Consider the following 22,207-nt stretch of genomic DNA (forward strand, 5'->3'; position numbering starts at 1 on the left):
CAAGACCTCTCCCTCCCTTCGGGAAAAGAAAACAAAACTTGGTCCGCGGACCGAGTCAAAGCATGAAGAGTTCCGAGGTCCGGAGGCAAGGCTCTCAGCCAAGAACTCCGAAACCTCGAAACGAGCACAACATGCACAATCATCGAGCGCTCAGTTGGTGACGTCTGAGTCTTAAGGTCGGTCAAAAATGGGGTGTCTACAGCACCCTCTGTGCCTCCTATCGGCACACTCATTCTTCCAACACATCTCTCAGATCTCCCGATTGATCGGAGTATAAGTATCTTGACGTCTTTAACGTACGTGAAGGGTAATAGTTGCTGTCCTGAGTGCGAGATACCCCTACCGATGCAACGGAGTCATCAGCTCTGAAGCTCCTTGTAATGGAGAGTGAATGAGTTCACTGTCTGTTCCAACTGCCAGAATAGTGGGATTGGGCGCACTCACTGTGGTTTCCCACTCCAGCAATGCCCTTTCCCTTCAACTAGTGTTTCATGGCCTCTATCTCCGTCAACATCTTCTTAATGATGGCATCATAGTCTCTCAGCTTGCTTTCTAGGTGCTGAGTGCGTGATTCTTGCCGTCGGCAACGTCTTTCTAGGCTCAATGAGTGTCCAGAACTCCTTGCACGTTTGTCTCGTGCGCCTCAAGGAGGCATTCACACAGAGGTCTCCAGATTGGCTATCATCAGAACGGCGGGCAAGTCATCATGACATCGAACTGGCTCTGGAGTAATGCCGTCAATAACGGACTTCGGAACGTCATTGTTGTTCGTCATGAAAAATGATTCTAAAAGCTTTGAGAACAAGGTTTTATTTGTCGGATTCCCACAGATGGCGCCAATTATACGGGGAGGAAATATTCGTCGCTCTCCATACTCTTTAGGTCTAAGCTTTACATTACTCCGAGTGACGTTGCCCAACCTGAGAACAAAACGACGGTAAGCTATCCAGTGGATGTGTTGTTGGAAAACCCCTTTGACGGTCAAATTAACACCCTTGAAGAAGAAGATAGAGCTAAAAGAGAGCTCTGATAGCAAGAATTCAGACTTGTTGCATTGAGGCGTTACGCAGTTTATATAGTTTTTGCGCGCATCTCTCTACTCATCCTTTCTAGATACGTGGATGTACTATCCTCTCTTCGTCCTATACGTGTATACGACAATACAGCCAAACAACATCGACAAAATTGCTTAACAATATTGATGCGTACAGATGGTAGGATCTTCTCTCTATCCCTTGATTGGGCCATATGGCAACCTCTGCTGAGCTACCCTTAGCGCGATGCTACGATCCACCTTTGAAACCGCGCTATTTGCTCAGTCCTATCAAGCGCCCATGACAATGTTTGACCGAACTCTTCAGCTCGGTTGCTACCATGATCGACTGAGCTTAATTCAACAAGGACAAGTCCCGTCCAAACGGAAAGCTCGATCAAGTACATAACCCCTAATTCGACCAAGCTAAAACCTCGGCCTAGCCCACTCTGAGCCGTTCTATCTTGGACATGCAATACACAAATCTGGCCCAAGCCCAAACTAGCTCGACCCAATTGTTCAGCCTAAATCCCCCTATCATTTCAGATCACTTGAATCGATCACAACATGAATCTAACAAGTCCAAATGTTTTTTGAACGTAAAGCCAAATTCATTCCATATTTGTTTGGCTATTTTGAAAAGGGAATTTGAGCTAATAATTTAAGACATAAGTAGGGGTGTAAGGATTAGTGTTTAATAAATAATCGACTTATTCGAACTCATCATACTCTTATTTCTCTAATCAAACAGCAATGGTTAAGATTTTTTTTTTTTTTTTGAGATTTCTACCGTTCCCTTTAGATCATAACTATTAATAGTGTGAATCACACATATACGAGTGGCTCCCGTACATCCATTAATGATATAAATCTAAAGGACATCGTGAGTGTTAAAAAAAAAAATTAATTAATTAATTGGCCCCAAACATTTTTGCTAATCAAATCAACGTGGCTCGTATACGGTAGGGGTGAGCAGCGGATATACCGATCCGCCAAAACCGACCGAACCGAACCGATCCGCCGCATTTTGGACGGATGCGTGATGACGAGCGGACGGTTGCGGATTGATTTTCTCAAATCCGCCAATTTGGCGGACGGATGGCGGATTTGAGATTTTTTGGCCGCAACCGAACCGCCAAACCGCCAAATCGCGAGCACCCCCAGTAATTTATAAGACTTTGTATTTTCAATTTGTTTAAATATTATGTTTGTGTTTTCAATTGAAAAAGAGTTTAAATATTCTGTTGAAAAAAAATTTTCAACTAGAATATATTTTTTGAATTGAAAAAAATAAACGTATTATTCATATATATTTTTTAGTTTTTAAATGTAACTCTAAAAATAATAAATAGAAAATATGATATATGCTGGTTGGTTTTTGTTTTCAAAAACATATGTAGATGTAACAATACAGAGACATTCAATCTCTACTACTGCTCTGTTCATCGTTTTGATGGTTTGAATTGTTATTATATTTTAAGAATCACAGATTGTAATACTTTATGGGAATGAATCATGCTGTGATTGTAATATATGGATGAGGCATGCAGTGATCGTGATATTCTAAAGTTTCAAACTTTTTTTCTTTGGATAAGGCATACAGTGATTGTAATACTTTTTTAAGTCATTGACTGTACTACTTTCTTTTTCTTTTTTTTTCTTTTTTTTTGTTTGAGGAAGTGCACAAGTTGAATTATGTTGAAAATTTATATAATTTTAAACCGCCAAACCGATTCGCATCCATCCGCCAAACCGCCAATCCGCTCAATCCACATCCGCCGGATTGGCGGACGGATGCGGATTGATTTTCTTCAATCCGCCAATCTGGCGGACGAATGGCGGATTGGAGGTTCCGTGGCCGCAACCGACCCGCGCCCACCCCTAGTATACGGTGTCTCCCTCCCTTCTTCGCCCTTCACTTCCGCCCCCGCTTCAGCCTACGCCTCTCTCTCTCTCTCGCTGTCTACTATATATATAATATATACATATAATTATATTGATATCCATGGCAGTCTCAACTGAAGAACATCAAATGGAGCATCCACCAACTGTGGAAGAAGAACCCTCGAATGACGAGGACGACAAAGACGAGGAAGAAGAGGAAGAAGCAGAAGAAGAGGAGGAGGAGGAAGAAGAAGAAGAAGGACCAGTGGCCCAAAAATCGAGAAAGCCCTTGGAGAGAGCGAAAATGGAGAACCTGTTCCGACGAATATCGACAGAGAGAGTACCCCTTCGAGTCCACGACGTATTGATCAAGGGAAACACGAAGACCAAGGACTCCCTCATCGAAGCCGAACTCGAAGGCCTCAAGAACGCCACCACAGTCCAAGAGCTTCTTCAGGCCGCGAGCATCGCTAATGCTCGGCTTCACCGCCTTGAAATCTTCGATTCCGTCAACATTACGCTCGATTCGGGCCCCCCCGAGTTGCCTGGGACTACCAATGTCGTTGTTGAAGTTGTCGAGACTAAAAACCCTCTCACCGGCGATATTGGAATTTTCTCAAAGCCTGAGGTACTCTCACTCTCACTCTCATGTCAACTTGCATATTTTATCCGTGGTAAATCGTTTGTGTTTGATTTGGGATTGGCTATTTGACGATTGATGTATTGCTATTGAGTGAATGAAAAATCCTAGTGGACATTTGAGAGTTGATTATAGGATTTTGATGTGGGAGTTCTACTTCTAAGCTTGTTTGAAGTTTTTACATAGAGGATTAGATGCCATGGACCTGATAGTATATAAAGTAGGGCTTTTAAAATGTAGGGTATCATTGTAAAACTGAATTAGAGCATCTAGTAGCTATGTTATATGAGTATCGGTTGTCGGTTGCTGGTGTTTATTCATGCGTCAGAGCTTCATAAACCTAAATCTGATGTGCATCCAAATTTTGATATGGATGTGGGGACGCATCATGAACGTGAATATTGTTGCATATCGTATAATATTCTCAGATAAGATGATGTGAATTATATAAAAATATATTTGAAATTAATTAGGATTTAGAAAAGATATGAAATTTTAATGGGTGAGAGGCTAGAAATGTTTTTTTTACTATCAATGTGAGTTTTTTTTTTGTTTTTCAAACATCATAAACAGTTATAGAATCCAAATATCTAAATTATCCTTGTCATATCCGTTGGACATGCATACTTTGGGCAAATAGAATAATCCACGAAACACAATCTAGTGGAGATTCTTATTGCTTATAATGTCATTTAAAGATGAAACAAGCTATAATGAACTAAATTTAAGACTCAATACTTGCTCATTTCCAAAATGAAATTAGCCTCAATGGTGGTTTTCATTTCTCGCTTAAGTAGTAAATGGTGTATGGGTACAAATTTGACCCACACTTGATGATGATGAGTTCAACAAAGAAATGGACGGTGCTCCACGGATCTACAAAATAGGACACCATTAGTACCATTTGACTGGGGGTTGTCGCTTGGAAGCTATAAAGCACCGACACGTCCCCAAGGCCTGCGTACGAGTGTCGGACACGTGTCGGACACGGACACGTGGTGGACACGTGTCCGACACTCTCTAACGTGTCTTTTTTTTTTTGAATTTTTACAGTCGGAGACGCCATGGACACGCTGTGACACTTTCCGGACACGCCTGAGGTGGATCGAAGCCCTAACTGAAAGAGAGAAAGAGAAAGAGATCGAGGGAGAAGAGGAGACAGAGAAAGAGATCAAGGAAGGAGAGAAGACAGAGATCGAGGGAGGAGATGAGAGGAGACAGACAGAGAAAGAGATAGAGGGAGGAGAAGAGAGGAGCCTAACCTGTTCAGATCAATGAAGAAGCTGAGGTATTTGTCTGCTCTCTTCTTCTTCACCTCGTCCTCTTCTGTCTCCATCTGCTTCTCCTTCTTCTTCTCTTCCCTGTTCTTCGACTTCTCCTGATCTCTCTCTCTCATTTCACTTCCCCCTTTTGCTGATTCACTTTGCCCTCTTTTTTTTATTTCACTCGTTTCTCTCTCTCTCTCTCCTCTTTTATTTCCTTCACTCTTTTTTTTTTCTTTTTTCTTTTTTCTTTTTTCTTTTTTTTATTAAACCTAAAATTCACAAAATAAATTATTTTTATTTAAAAACACTCAGTTTTTATTAATTTTTTTTAAAAATATGTTTATTAATTTTATTATTATTATAATTGTATAAAAATTAATATTTTTTTTTATTTTAGACATATAATAAATAAAATTAATTATATATATTAAACGTGTCCCAGCGTATCGTGTCCCCTATTTTTTGAAAATTTGCGTTTTTGTGTGTCTGTGTTGTGTCGCGTGTCCGTGTCCGTGTCCGTGCTTCATAACTTGGAAGGCACTTTGATGTTAAGTTAGAATGGATATTTCAGAGAGAGGAGGAGAATAATGAGAGTGGTTTGGTGCAGAATTTCAGCATACCTTCTTCTTGGGGGTGTAGGTGTATACATATTTGGGTTTTCCTTAATGAGCAAGTCTTTCTAGAAGTCCTAATCAATATGCTGTGGAATATTCCCACTAGGGACTCTTCGGTATTTTTTTGACACTCTTTATTTGCCCCCAAGCTTTCATTCTCTTCGAGTCTTAGTGAGAAGGAATGGAAGCTTCTTGTTGTTGTTTTGATAAATGACCATATGCTTGGTTGGAATGACATAAGGGTACTAAGTACTGCTACCATGTGCCCCCAGTCTTTGAGATCACTCCAGTTGATTGTCTTCATGCAATGTCCGAGTGTTAAGAATTGTGCCTAGACAAGCTAGGACTTTAGCTAAAATGCCCTATGAACCTTGGATTCTTGATGAAGAATATCCTTAATACTTGATGAACAATATCCTTATTAATGATTGTGTAGTCCAAATAGGTCTTATTCCCAGAGAGAGTAAGCTAGGGCTTACATGTACAATGCTTAGCAAGCTAGGGTTTACATGTACAATGCCTAGTGGAGCTAAGGTTTACTTGCCGAATGCCTAGCAAGCTAGGGCTTACGTGTACAATGCTTAGTGGAGTTATGGCTTACTTGCCAAATGCCTAGCAAGCTTGGGCTTATGTGTACAATACCTAGTGGAGCTAGGGCTTACTTCTCAATGCCTAGCAAGTTTAGGGCTTACATGCTAATTGGCACTTTATTCTTTCTCGATCGCATTTTGTTGATATGATCTTAGTCTCTCTGCTTGGAGTGACCGGATTTGTTGGACAATGGTTGAGGCTAGAGCGTGTCGTTGAGGTTGTAGGCAAGTTTAGAACCTTGAGATGGTCCTTGTACTAGGTTAGAAATTTTTTCTTGGCCACTTGTAGTGGATGTATTGGCCACCTTTTGCAAGGGTTTGTGTTATTTGATGAATTACTGAAGATGTCTGGGTCTTAAGGCGAGTCATACCATTATCTCTTCTGATTGTTGTTGTTCTCACCTTGGGAGGACATGAGTCCAACATGTTTTTGAACAACTCTTAACAAGATTTCTTCATTTATAAGGAGTCAACAAATTGTGTTAATATAAGCATAGATGCACGAAACATTTGAGTGTGAAAAAGGGTGAGAACTAGCCTGGCGAGTAGAAAGATGCTTAGAGTGAGAACTAGCCTAGTATTTGTGATGATGTAGCACTCACATGTTGTAGTTGATGTTGCCTATCCTGTTTGGCGACGTGCAATGCGTAAGGCTTAGGCGAGGCGCTGAGGCGATGTGCAATGCATAAGGCTTAGGTGAGGCGCTGAGGCGATCATTTTGTTGTGAGGCACAAGACGACAACTTATGTTTGGTAATGTACATCCTATTTAAGTTTTTTATTCTGTGGTTTTAAAAAAATAAGAAATAACACCAATCATTGATTTTACTAATATGATATGTCTTTTTGTACTTGAAACCACACGGGATTACAGCTCCCCCTAATATGTTAGCCCCAATTTTGACAACAACAAATAAAAGCTCTAAGAAGCTCTTTAGTCACAACGAAGAATATGTTCTTCCTCTTGCGCTGCTCCTTAAGTGTCTTATGATTATTGAAATTCTAAAAATATTTGTTTATGTTGAAAATTTTGTGTATATTAAAATATTACTTATCTTCTACAACTTGCACCTTGCTTTGGTGAGGCGCGCACCTCACCTTGCATCTTGCTCTTAGGCTCGAGGAGACCTTAGCACCTCGATGCGCCTAGAGCTTTTTAGAACATTAAACTTGATCACATTAAAGCGAAAGTTGTCAAATGTGATAAGTTTCATGGACTCACTCTTGTTTGAAACCTGATCACTACTATTTTAAGGCAAAACAGTGGCAGTCACCTACGTGTTTTTGGCTTTTACTTTACTTTCTATTGAGTAAAGATTCATGATATTGGTTGTGATGCTGCCTTTTTATCCCCTCTAATATGCTATAACTACTGTGGGCATAAGATTTTGGGTCATAATGCATATGCACAATTTTTTAATGTAAAACTATTACTCATCTTGGAGGTCATAAAGATGTTTTATTGCCTTTTGGCTATTTGGAAAAGGGCCTTGTCTATGGAAGCCAAACCACCTACAATTGCCTAGATACTTGATTATGCTGAAGAACACATTCTAGTACTTCTTCACATCCAGCCAAAAAGTATAGACATTTATGCTCTATCTTACCCTGGCAATTCTAAATAATGCAGCATATTACCTCTGATCAATTTTTGTTATCCTTGATTCTTTGCATATGTTTTTCTTCAAAAGGCCATACTGAAATTGCTAGGTGGCTCTGAATATGCTACATGATTTGCATTTGCAATGTGTATATGTTTTTTGATGTAGTAAAATGCTTTCATAGGCTAGATCTTGGTCACTTGAAGGATCACTCAAGCTGAAGAACTTGTTTGGATTTGGAGACCTTTGGGATGGTTCTTTGGCTTATGGCTGGGACCAAACGTCAGAGGTTAGTGCTGGTGTGTCCTTGCCTAGATTCAAGAGATTGGCAACTCCCATGCTGGCTCGAGTAACTCTGCTTTCCCAAGATTGGCTAAAGTTTTCTTCTTACAAAGAGCGAGCATTGGGCCTCTCTCTTGGCCTATTATCATCCAGGAATCATGATTTGGCATACAACCTTTCTTGGCGTACCTTAACAGATCCGTCACAAATGGCATCTAGGTCAATAAGGAGGCAGCTTGGACATGGTTTACTCTCTTCTCTAAAATACACATTTAAGATTGACACGAGAAACTCACATTTGAGACCAACTCAAGGATATGCTTTTGTTTCTACTTCTCAAATTAGTGGTCTTGTACCTGATTATCGGAGCTTACGATTTTTACGCCAGGTTTAGTACCTTAGAGTGCCTTTGCTTTTTGTTTCCTCTGCACTTGTTGAATTATTATTTTCCAGTTATCTGTTTTACTTTTCATCAACTTATATGATGCTCCCTGGTTTAATTTTTTATTATTAATATTGGTATTGTTGTTGTTGTTGTTAAATTAAGACCTTCACATAGTGTTTGGAATGGTCATTCCTTAGCCTCCTTATGGAATGACCGATCCAAGGACGATTACATTTACAATGCATTTTTTTTAGGATTTTTTTAGTGAACCAAACGTGACAATGGACATTCTAATGAAATTATCATTCTATTCCACTTCATTTTAGTGAACCAAACACAATCTGTATAAAGTTGTAAATTAACTTTCTATTTCCTTTATTTTATATTTATATTATAATATTTTTCATGTTTAGCATTGACTATGTCCAAATGGATGTTAGAGTATTGACTCTATCTTGTTTGCTGACCTGTTTGATCTTGTTGACTTAGTTAATGTAATCCCATCACTCAGAGTTTATTGGAATATTACATTGCCATGATGCAATATCTGTCATCACTGTCTCTCCATTCTATAATGTTTGATATACTTATCCACACACACACACACACCAAAAAAAAAAAAAAAACTATAATGTTTGATATAAACATTGTTATGTCTAATGGTTTTTTTTTTTTTTTTTTAAATCATGATCTTGAATCTGTGGAGCTTGACTAAATTAATTTGGCATGAATGATTGATTTATGCATAGACTAAGACTGAGATTTAACAAACAAGCCCTATTTACTTCACTTTATTTTCAAAATTTTAGTAGAAATATTTTTGTGCCCTTGGTCCTTGGGGGTTATCGTCTTTCAAGTGAGGAAGGGAATTTGAGTTCTTATATTTCAAATCATTGATTAAATTGAAGTAATCCAAATGGTTAGACTGAAACAATTACTTAGCAAAAACAGAAGCATGCCATTCAACATTTGAAACATTTAGGACTTCATTTTTCATTTTTCTTGGAACTGCCCTTGCCTTTGTGGATTAGACGTGGAGTAGAAGTAGCATTTACCATATAAATTGATACAGAAAAACTTAGTTGAAACACATATGACGAAGGGCTTAAGTACATGTCTTGAATGGTTGCTCGGCCATTAAAAATATTAAAAAAGCACCAGGCATCTTTTGCTTTGATTTCTTTGTTTGAAAATATACCCCAACAAAATATTTTTAATTCATTTGAAGTTCTACAGAACCAACTTTGTATCCAATATGGCATGGCGACCTTACTAAGATTCATGTCAGAGATTCATTCATAAAGCACACCCCAAAAATTAATATATTTGATTTTTCTTTTAAGAATTTTGGAGGATAGCATACCCTATTTCATTCCTTGAATTTGTCAGTAGAACTGATTTGTACTTTTGGGACTAGCTAAGATGAATTGAACAAACATCTTTCACATTTCTTTATTTGAGTTGTTTTGGGTGTGTATTCCTTTGCTTTGCCATTGTTGTTAGAGCACCCTACTTGAAATCATAGAGAATCTGTATGTGGATCTTGGTAGGCTGATTCTTCAGGATATGCAAGGTGGAGGCGTCCTCAGATCTGTAGTTCTCTAGTCACAAGCTCACAAGCTCTTCAAATTTTAAGCCCTAGTCACTTGAATTTGTTGGCTTTCATTTTGAGTTAGAATTAGCAATATCTTGAACTCCATTAGAATTAGAGAAAGTTTGTTTCTAGTGAAATATGGAACCAAGAATTTTCTTGAATGCTCAGTTTGTTTCTGGCGTTTGGTACAACGGAAAATGAAGTCAACGAAAAATGTTTTTGTGGTCGATGAAAAACAAAGCCTATTTGGTGGTAAATGTTTTCCTCTTTTAAAAAATGGAAAATATTTTACAAATTAAACTCTTACCAATATGGTTATACCACCACACTACTACCTCCACCACCATACATCCAACACACCATCACCGCTGCACCTCCTCCACCACCACATAACTATCACTGCTACCTCCACTCCACCACCGCCACTACACTACCACTGCCCCTACCACCACCACCACTAATCCAACCATTAGTATATTAGTTTTAAGGATGTAACTTAACATTTTATGGAAAAAATTTCCATAGAAAGTGATATCCTTTGGAAATGTTTTCTACCAAAATAAACGGAGTGAAAGTTTTGAGTGTTTTTTCTTTGACCAACAAGACGACAAGGAGGTTTGAGTCACTTACGTGAAGGTTGAGGGACAAACCATATACAACTTGTCGTATGTGGCCAGTGGTGAAATTATGTTACCTAGAACATGGATTGTTCTAGTACGAGGAACAAGAATGGGATCGGGAACGGAAACGTGGTACACCACATGCTCTAAAATGTAGTACGATAGGGGTAGGGCTGCAAATGAGCTGAGCCAAGTTTTAGTATTTTGGACTTGTTTATTAAGATTTTAACAAGTTTGAGCTCAATAAAAATTTAATGAACCAATCTCGAGCCGAGTTGGCTCAGGCATCACTTGAGCTCGAGCCAAGTTGGCTTAGGCTTCACTCGAGCTCAAGCCTGCTCACTAGCTAAAGAAATTATATATTTATATTTGCATATGAGGCTAAAGTTACAATTGAAACCTTGATTATACAATTATATATGCAATATATATAAACATACTAAAAAAAAAGTCAACATCTTATTAAAATAATATTATCTACCACAACTATTATATAAAATGTATTATATATAAATTTAGCTATTATTTACATTTACATTATTTAAATATATAAATAACATATTTATCCTTTTTTTATACATATTTTTATATTATTTAATATATAAATAATATATTTATTTTATTATTTAAATAAATGTTAAACGAGCCTAGCCAACGAGCTGAGCTTTAATATATTTGGACTTGTTTATTAATATTTTAACGAGCTTGAAATGAGTTCGAACGAGCCCTTACTGAGCTGAGCTCGAGCCTGTTTACGAACGACTCTGTTCATTTGCAGCCATAGATAGGGGTAGACTTCTTAATTTGACATCCAATATATTTTAATGTACTTTTATTCAAATTAATCGTTCAACAACATAGTTCTATGAGCATTATGACCCATTTTACATTTTGTCAATCTAAAATCCACTCCATTTAGATTTTAGTTCATTATATTTGAGTTTTTCCCTTTTAAGGAAAACTTTCAATGAAAAAAAAGAAAGAAAAATTATGGGATCACTTTGAATTGGTAAATTCACTATTTTAGAACGAAAGTATACCATGTTTCAGAATGTGTATTCCAAAATGTAAGTCACTAGGGTCTTAGCATTTTCTGATAACAGTAGGTCAAATCTTGAGTTCATTACATATTTCACTTTTATGTTGCAAAAAATCAATAATGATGATGAACATTTAAGAGAATTTTATTCATTAGGACACCTTTCATTGTGAAGTTGGCAGCCAAGTCACTCTATTGGAAGTCTTCCTTGCCTTGTATGGTTGTACCTGATGCTTTGAAATCTTACTTGAGCACTTTTTGAAGCTATATATTTCTATGGGGTTGGCCAGCAAAATTCTATTATAGTGTGAATTCCCATCTATCTACACTGTATAGCTTGTATCCTTAAACCTTGTTTGTATAGCCTATTTGCTTGTGTCAATGGAAAAAAGCATATGCTTTAATCCTGTTCAAATTATCAGCTATGCATCAATTATGAAGATGCTGCATTTTCAATGTGCCAATGTATCAGAAATGCTTAATTATAGATACCAGTTTAATTATACGTTACATGGACTCGGGTATGAGTGTCGGGTGCGGGTATATATCTAGAGGTCGGACTCAACAAACCTCTAAATGAGGGATATGCATGTACGTCTAAAAAGCACCCAAAAACTAGACACAAATACGTGGATATGGTTAAACATGGATGTGTTAAAAAAATATTATGTATTTTTTAGGCATCCCACTAAAATATGACATATAAAAATTATTTTGGGCATAAAATAATTTATATTATATATGATTTTATTATATATATTTTTAAAAATAGATGATATATTTTATATATATATAAATAAAATAGTAATTTATATTATATATGATTTATAGAGAGAGAGAGAAAGAATCGAAGCCAGCGACCAAAGGGATCGAGGTCGGCAACCAGATTGATGTCTTCACCCTTTCGAATGGCGACCACAGAGAGAGAGAGAGAGAGAGAGAGAGAGAGAGAGAGTCGAAGTCGTCAAAGCCAGTGGCCAGAGGGATCGAAGTTGGCGACCAGATCAATGTCTTCACCCTTTCGAATGGCGACCAAGTTCTCTCTTGTTCTCTCCTCTTTCATTTTTTCTGCCGTATCCATTTGTAAAGAGCCGTATCCCGGCCGTATCTTGCACTAGTACTTTTGTCGTGTCGACATGGGTACCTTCGAAAATCCAAAGAGTCCGCGTAATGTAGGTTTAATTGGAATCTACCTAAGTCTTCACAAAGAAAAAGGAGCATATTTATACATAAAAAAGTTCTTACTCATTCCTGCGTGCAGTGTGCTTTGAGGACTGGTGATTCATTTTGTTTACTACTAGGGATTACATTTGCAAGAAACAAAAAGAAAAGACAGAAGGATTACTAAAAATCCTTGTGAGATTGAAAGGGAGCACCAAGTATATGGATAAGATGAGGGAACCTCGTCTAAGATGGTTTACTTGTGTAGATTATAGGCTAATACACTGACTGGGAGGATCTGTTTGAGGTGTTTGAAAGTACTTCATGGACGACAGGAAGGTCAAGAAAGCACAAGTCAAGACAGTGAGAGAAGAGGTGAGAATGTATGATTCTGATAAAGATATGGTTGTAGATATAGTCGAATGGTGGGAACGTGGGCAGTGAGCCACAGGTAATTGGAGTACAGGTTTTAATTATACATCTTTTTGGACTTGGATTTATGCTTTTAATGGATATTAGCGATTCTTAAGAGGGGGGGTGAAGAATCTTGTAGTTTGGCATTGTGGTTTTCTGTTCTTTTATGTATCATTGAAAAAGGCTGAAATAACCAAAATTTGTAGAGTACGAATTTAATTTTGATTCACAGCCCTTCTTTGTTTTTCTTTCTTTCTTTCTTTCTTTCTTTCTTTTATTTATTTATTTTTTTGGTGGGGGTGGGGTTATGCTGAGATCTTAAATGTCACTACATAACGATTAGTCCTTATTATTATTATTACTAAAAAAGAGGACGAGCTTTTCACAGCCTAATAGCCTATTAACATAAGATTTGCCTGATTACTGAAGACGGTAGTGAAATCATACAAAATAACTCACTCAATACGTTGTCTTTCTGCACAAAGTTGTCAGCAATGGTTAGCGTTGATTCTTTTCTTCTTTAACTCAAGAGTTTGACTTTGACATCTTTGTTGGGAAGTCCTAGATTTGTGTTTTGCTCATAGCATTGTGGCTTGTAGCAACAACCTACTCTAGGGGGCTTTTGACTGGTCTCTGCTTTATATGTTAAAAATATATCAAGTCATTTAATCTTGTTGGTTACAATTCCCCAAGTTTTATGGACATTATTCTTTGTTTTTTAATTAGGGTAAATTACACTGACACCCCCTGAGGTTTGGTCCAATTACATCCCATCCCCTGACGTTCTGGAAATTACATTCTCACCCTTATGGTTGATAGTTTTATTTCACAAACCCCTTGGTTATATAAAAAGTAACAACTCGTAGTAGAAAAACAGAGGAAATTACGTTAGGAAAAAAAAAAAGTAAAAGCAAAGAAAAACAAAAAAAAACAATCAAACAAACAGAGGAAGTAAAGTAAAGCAAGAGAAGAGAGAGTGCATGAGTTTAATGTCTTCATTCTGTCTAAATAATTACAATGACATTGGGGGTTACTGTAATTTCCCAAACGTCAGGGGATAATATATATTAAATCCAAACCTCAGGAGGTGCAAGTGTAATTTACCCTTTTAATTATTATAGTTGGCTAACTTTGTTGTTTTGTTGCTATGGTTCTTAAGCTTGTTAATAATTTTAGATGTAGCTTTGTATTTATCAAATATATATTTGTAATTTAATTTTGTTGGTTGACCAACAAGAATTGTAATCAAGATCCTTCGCCATTTATTGACGCATTTACTCAATATGATGATGTTGGCCATCTGATATTCACTATTTGACATAAATTAAATAAGTGCACTTATTTGGGTCACATCACCTTTTTACTTTTCTGCATTTCTTCTTAAAAAGTCAAAAAGTATACTTATTTAGATCATCCCAAACAATCCCGTTAAAAAAAAAAAAAAAAAAAAAAAAGTGATGACATTCAAAGTTTTAAAGGCGAATGCAGAACTCTCGGCATTTTACCCCTCATGAGGCAAGGCATAAGCCTTAAGGCGTTGAGGCGTAAGCATTTCAAATTTTAAATTTTAATATTTAGTAAATAAATTAAATATTTTAAAATAGTGAAAAACCAAATATAAATTAAATATAAAGGTATAAATACTTCTCTCCTTATGGCATCGAACATTTCACTGCAGAGAATGAAACTTGCCTTCATTGAAATTGAAATTGACAATCTTAACTTCAATGATTGAGCTTTTCACTTGAGCATTAACTTTGTATTTTTTGTTCATTGTTCATTTACTTAATTTTTCTATAGAATATAGTCACAAAATGGGTTCTTTTTTATTTTTGGCTTTTTGGATGTTTAAACTATCTACTAGACGTTTAACAAGAGTTCAAGGCAACCTCTTCATATGCATACTCGTCATAGGCTTATGCTCAAAAGGCATACAAGGCACACCTAAGGTGCATGCCTCATATTGTGATGCGCAAGCCTTTAGGGAGAGTAGCCTAAAAATCGAAGCCTTGATGCGTTTACCTTGGCCTCGAGGCGAGCCTCAATAAAACCTTTGAAAACTTTGATGACATTGGCCACCTGATGTAGCCATGTTATATTCATGCCCATCTATGTCTATGTAGCTGCTGCTAAACAAACTTCGTTTATTTTAATATGTTCTGGGTTTTTGGAACAGGAGTTTGATATTCGTTACGCTTTTCCCTTGGGTTTTTATCATGCTGCATTGAACTTTGGAGTCTCCTGTGGTGTTATTTTTCCATGGGGTAATGGGTTCTTGAACCTGCCTTCACCCATACCTGAGAGATTCTTCTTGGGTGGCAATTCTTCTCCAGTTTGCACTTTGGGAGGCCCGACGACCCTGTTGGGTTTTAAGACTAGGGGACTGGGCCCTACTGAACCAAGGCGGCAAATTAGAGGAAAGTCCAATGATGAAAGTTCTGACACTGATTTGGGAAGGGATTTTCTTGGAGGAGATCTTGCTCTTACTGCTTTTGCAGACCTTTCTTTCGATCTTCCATTGAGGGTGTTCCGAGAAGCTGGTATCCATGGACATTTTTTTGCTTGTGTTGGGAACCTTAGCAAATTAACAGAGAATGCATACCGAGATTTTGCTTTCCAGAAATTCCGTGAGTCTTTCCGAAGCTCCGCAGGGTGTGGGATCATTGTACCCACTAAACTATTTCGCATGGAGGTTAGTTTCTGCCCTGGAATCTGTATATCAAACTGAGCAGCATGGGACCCCTATGATGGGACAGGAAATAAAAAATAAAACAAAAACTGTTTTCATTCGCTTAATATGTTCATTTAATTGTTGTACGAAAGTGTTGGTCCCACTACATTTATTTATTTATTAATTTATTTATTTTTATGAAAATATGCTCTTAAAAAGAAAAAGAAGAAAAAAAAAAAAAAAAGAATCATGCTTTATAGGAAAGTTAAAACCTAAGAAACACGGACACGTCACACAATACGGACACGGATACGCTGACACACTAATCTTTTTAAGATGCAGGACATGACACATGGAGGACACGCATGAAATATATAATTTTATATATTTATCATATGTCATATATATATGAATATATCATTCAAAGATAATAAAAAAACGTGATATGACATTAATTCCTATAAATTTATATGGTTTTTCTTTTATTATTGTATCTTATGTTTTTTTTTCAAACTTATAATTAGTTTCATCCGTTTCTAATCAATAGACATGGATGTTTAAGCGATAAAGACGTGTGTCCTCCAAGTGTCCAGGTCTTTAAAAAAAATTAAAAAGTATGACACATTTTGACGAGTGTTGGACACATGTCAGGAAGTCTCCAAAGAGTGTTGGTGTCTAACACGAATACGTCACCTTCTTAGAAGTGTACATACTTTAAAACTAATTTTCCTATGGACTTTCTTGTAAACTAAAAATAATAATAAGTTTCCTACAAACTTTCTTGTAAACCAAAGGGTTGATGGAAACATGATTCTTTTATATTTTATTTATTTATTTTCATACTTTTTCTCATAAACTACGTTCCTAAATGATATTCGTGACAGTTAAACAGAGCCTTGGGGCTGGATTATAGGATTGGAAAAGAAATTCTGATGTCACAATGTTTTGAATATTTCTAATTTTTTCCCAATATATTTCATATTGACTCTACAGCCCAAGGACCTTGTGTGTCCTTGGAAGAAGCTTAAACGTGTGTTTGATATTGGATTTGTGGAGGGAAAGTAAAAAAGGAAGGGAAAAGTGAACAAATAAAATATATAAAAAAATTAGGTTCCACCATTGGTACCTCTAGTTTGAGCGAAGTTTCACTTTGGTTCTCCTAGTTTCAATTTGAACAATTTTTTGATAAATAATTAGGCTTTATTGAAAAGGCATCAAGACAATGCAAAAGAATACAAAAACCAAAAATGGGAAGATACTCCTAATCAATAACATCATCCAAAAAATCTAAAAAAACAAATAAATCCGGATCCACCTCTCTCCAACCAACCACACATAGTAACTAATAACCGATTCTCGAGCTATGACACAATGATGAATTTCTTGAAATGTACGCTGATTCCGCTCCAACCAAACTAATCACATCAAACAAAATGGCACCAACGACCAAACCCGTTGTCGTTGATGCCCAACCCTAGCCCCCTTTCCAACTCCATAACATCTCCAAAACCTCACTCGGCTGCACCCAATCAATCCCAAAAGTAGAACAAATAAGCCCCCAAAGCTGCGAAGTTACTGAACAATGAAAAAACAAATGATCCACATATTCTGCATGAGTACAACACACATCGATTCACAAGCACATGCCCTCGACGGACTAAGTTATCAATAGTAAGATTTCGTCCTAAAATAGCCGTCCATTAGAAGAAAACCACCTTAAAAGGAACTCCCGGCACCCAGATACTCCTTCAAGGAAGGACCCCGTCACCTCCCCCACCAAACTCCGATAAAACAACGAGATAGAAAACTGTCTTTGGCACCCGAAACATTCCAACCTAGTACATCTTCCCCCCTAACCGTAATCCCCAACCCATACAAGAAACTGAACAGTTCCCCCAACTAGCTAACCTTTCAATCTTGAACTTGGCGCTGCAGCTGAATATCCCAAATCACCACATCCTCATCCGCCAGACAAGATGCAATAGTAGCCTCCCAGTCCATAACAATACTAAAGATTAAAGGGAAGTGCACCTCCAACACAACCTCTCCACACTACCTATCCCACCAAAACCATACCTTCTCCCCTGCCCCAACCTAAAAATTCACCCTATCTCAAAACTTCCCCCTCCTTAACCAAATCCCCTTCCATAAGCCCCAACCATGAGACCCAATCACATCCTATCCACCCCAAACTTGGTAGCAACCCCTTACGCCATAAACGATCTTGCTCCCAAGGAAACCTCCAAAACCACTTCCCTAACAACGCTCTATTAAAAGTCACCAAACTTCGCACCCCCAAACCACCCACCTCCTTAGGGTGACAAATCCACCCTCAATCAACCAAGTGATATTGGAACTCCTCCCCTTCACAAGAAACCCCTTTGAAGTTTCTCCAAACGTCACGCCACAGAAACAAGAATAATATGTAATGACATAAAGTAAGTCGAAATACTGCTCAATACATTCTTGATCAAAGTCAACCTTTCCACCCCGCCAAATGACGTTGTACCCACTCCACTACCCCTTCCCACACCCTTTTTTGCCTTGAAGCTATCACCCAACGGCAAACACAAGACATAGGCAAGGCCAGCACCTTACATCCCAAAACCACTGCTAACACCGGCAACCTACCAACTTCCCCACCAGAATCAACTCTAACTTGCTCAAATTAACCCATAAATCTGACACCGCCTCAAAGTGAAGCAAGACACACTGCAAATACCTCCATTGCCGCATCACAAAAAACCAAGCATCATCTGTATACAATAAATAAGACACACCAATAACAGCCCCGGTTGAAGAATCCACAGTAAATCCTTCCAACAAATCTTCATGCACCGCCCTAGTTAACAAACTACTAAAGGCCTCCATGACCAAGATAAACAACAACGGTGACAGCAGGGGAAAAAATCAAAATCAAAACTAGAGGGACCAAAGAGGAATTCAAAACAAACTATAGGGACCACTGGTGTAATTTGTTTTGAATTCCACTTTGGTCCCTCTAGTTTTGTACATGGCCTTTTCTTGTTCCAGATTCTAATGGTAAGTGACGGAAGGATCACATTGCAACAAAATTGAAAGTTTAGAGTTTTAAATTGTTCAAATTGAAATTATGGAGACTAAAGTGACATTTTGCTTAAACTACATGGATTAATGTTGTAATTTACCCTTCTAATTTATTTACTTTTCCCTTTCCTTTCATTTTCTTTTCATAAAACCCTCCTTAAGTCCAAGATCCAAACACAACCTATAGGTGTTGCTTTTTTATTTTTCTTTTTTCTTTGGAAAGAAAGTTAGATGGTTATAAAGCTATGTCGCAATTTTAACAATTTCTTTCTACTTTCATAATAACTGGTTATAATTCTTGTAATTATTTTGACAGTAATGTACCCTTGTCAGAATGTAGCGTGGCCAAGAGCTATACTACACACATTCTATATCTCCAATTAAAAGGAGCAATGAGTTTTTAAAACTCTAGTTTTCCATCTATAATCCAATTTACTGTGATAGATTGTCTTATGCAATCTACTGCAGCATTTGTTTGACGAACTACAGGTCAAATGTTGCTAGGAACGTCCTGGAGAACTTTTGAACTTTCCTATTTTTGTTTGGAAATTTTTGTGCCCCAATTAATCCCAAGTAACCTCACCGATGGCTTGATTTTGTTCTCAGGTAAACTACTGTTACATACTGAAACAACTTGAGCATGACCGTGGGAAGACTGGCGTGCAGTTTAGCTTCTCTTCACCATTATAGGATTCAGAGTCATTCTTGCCCTTGTTTGCTGTTCATCAACATTGAGTTAGCATAGGAAGCCTGTCAGTTTGGGTATATTTGAATTTTTTGGGGCCATTTGAGAACTTGGTTTCTTCTATGAGAATCTCAATTTAGATGGCTCTATGGTTTATGTAATTTATTGTGAAGTGCAAGTACGTGCGAATAACATTTGAAGGTATCAGCATAGGCATCCATTTTTGCAGATTGGTTTGAAAAACTACAGAATTGTTTTGCTTCTGAGCAATTTCAAAGGATCTGACTGCAGCTCCTCGTTTTTTGGTCAGTAACAATAGCATACTCTGAATTTTATTTTTTCTGAAATAAATTTAGCACGATTCTGTTTTTTGGTCATTATTTTTTTATTCTTGCTTCTTTGTTAATCTCTTCCTTGGCATGACTCAGTTTTGTGGGTATTTGCTTCTTGTTCTGTTGAATGACATGGATCACTTCATCAAATTGCATTCCTTACTAAAATGGACTAAAAATGCCGCGGTAGTTCCTCTGGCACTGTTAAACAATGGAACCTGTTTTCCCTAATTTTGTTTTTCAGGATTATGAAGGTTGAATGGCGACAATGCCTTGTCTACTAGTTGATGTTTGTAGGATGGTCATATCTTAATGATCATATTGTTAGTTCTTAAGAGTGAACTGAGAGTCTCCTAGGTGATTTGCATTTGCCTGGGCAGGTGCTTTTCAGCTAGTAGGCCTAGGGTAAAAGCTTGCTGACGTCAAACAGTGAGTGTGTTTGTTTAATTGGGGCTCAAATGTGGAATGGGTAGAGCTTTGACATGGCTCTACATTTGTATCACATGCTTCTGTACTACTTGTAAGAGTTGTAGAAAGTGCATGTGCATCGATGAACATGAAGTTCACTCTATTTTTGGAGAGCTTGAAGGTTTTTAGGGTTCTGTCATGAATTTCTGGGTTTTGATACTGCTTTTCTGGTAGGGGCAGGGTGAGCCAAAACCTTTTGTCCTGTTCAACCAAAGTGGCAATTTCTGCTGATTTATTAGTACATGTTGGCTAGGCAAAAGACTGGTTGGGTGCAATTTTTTACAAGTTGAAAATTAATAATTGAAAAGTAGAAGTTAAAAGCATCAGTTTCTCAATTTTTTAAGATGATAGTGTTTTTTTGAAGTTATTCAAGTTATTTTTACTTAATAAGTTGTAATAAGTTGTATTAAATAATCTGACATAAATTTTCAAAATAAAAATAGAGTAAATTATTAATAGGTTCTAATAGTTTGATTTAATTCTCATCAAGTATTATTGAAAATAAGTATTAGTAAAATTGTCATTAAAAATAATTTTGTAATTTTTTGCATGTCGTTAAAAATTGACAATTAGAGATTTTTTTTATTATGATTTTTATAAATTGTCACTAAAATTTACAATTAGTGATTTTTTTCGTGACAAATTTTTTAAACTGTCACTAAAAATTGAAAATTAATGATTCTTTTGTGATGATTTTTTTAAATTGTCACTAAAATTTATAATTAGTGATTTTGTTGTGATAAAATTTTTAAACCATCGTTAAATAATTAGTGATTTTTTTATTAGTGTTTGATGAAAAATGTTATTAATTATCATAAGACTTATTGGATAATAAATCCACTTATTAAGACTTATACGTAAGTTTTCTATAAAAATAAGCAGCCTAAATAACTTTTACAACAAAAAAAAAAAAAAAAAAAAGGCAAAATTCATTTCTCTCTTGTAGTTTGAAGCCATAGCACTTTACCCTTCTATGGCTCAAATATAGTTAAAAAGCTCCTATGTAATTGTAAACTAAGTGCAACCGTTAATTATAAATGTGAAATGATTGTAATACCTTTAAATTCTATACTTTTTTTGTTTTTTCCTATATCTCTCTAGTACACATAATTTATAATGTTTAATATTAATTCAATTAAATCACAATTCATAATAGATTCTTAATTATTTATTATAATTCTTAACTTTTTCTTTTTTTTAATTTAATTATATTTTAGATCACAATTAATCCTAAATTATTAATTATTTATTGTAATTTCTAACATATTAATCTAATTTTAATTTAATTATATTTTAAATCAATTCTTAACTATTATTTATTTTATATTTTTATTTAATTATATTAGAAACATTTAAGAATAGAATGGATAAGAAAGGTACTTGGGATTTGGAAGATGATGTTAACATTATGTGGAACTCGATGGCCAATTGTATAAGGAGAATCTCAAGAGAGGTGCTTAGAGAATCGAAAGGAACGGGACCCAATTCTAGGGAAATTTGGCGGTGGAGGAAAGAGGTTTAAGCTGTAATTAAGGCAAAAAAAGAGTGTTTTAAAAAGTACAGAAGGATAGAACTGAGGAAATTCTTAAGAGCTATAGATTGGCTAATAAGGAGGTCAAGAAAATAATGAGAAATACTAAATTGAAAGCTTATGATGACTTATACACTAGACTAGATAGTAAGGAAGGAGAGAAGATGGTATACAAACTTGCTAAGATACGGGAGAGGAAAACAAAAGATTTTAATCAAGTTAAGTGCATAAAAAGAGTGAAGGTTCTGCTGTATTGGTGAAGGATGAAGGAAGAACTATTTTGAGAAATTATTAAATGAGGAACATAGAGGTATGACAATAGGGGAAGAAATA

At 36.5% G+C, this 22,207-nt stretch overlaps 1 protein-coding gene across 1 annotated transcript; it reads left to right on the forward strand.

The window, feature by feature from the left end:
• Nucleotides 1–2,882: 2,882 nt before the first annotated feature.
• Nucleotides 2,883–19,920, forward strand: LOC114264774 (Outer membrane OMP85 family protein). Its single transcript, XM_028205470.2, has 4 exons — nt 2,883–3,545; nt 7,811–8,296; nt 15,298–15,813; nt 19,465–19,920. Exons 1-4 carry the CDS (start codon nt 3,039–3,041, stop codon nt 19,546–19,548), a joined length of 1,593 nt encoding a protein of 530 aa, XP_028061271.2. The 5' UTR covers nt 2,883–3,038; the 3' UTR covers nt 19,549–19,920.
• The last annotated feature ends 2,287 nt before the right edge of the window (nt 19,921–22,207 follow it).

Source organism: Camellia sinensis, chromosome 8, assembly GCF_055761805.1.
Source record: "Camellia sinensis isolate YWXY chromosome 8, ASM5576180v1, whole genome shotgun sequence".
Lineage (NCBI taxonomy): Eukaryota > Viridiplantae > Streptophyta > Magnoliopsida > Ericales > Theaceae > Camellia > Camellia sinensis.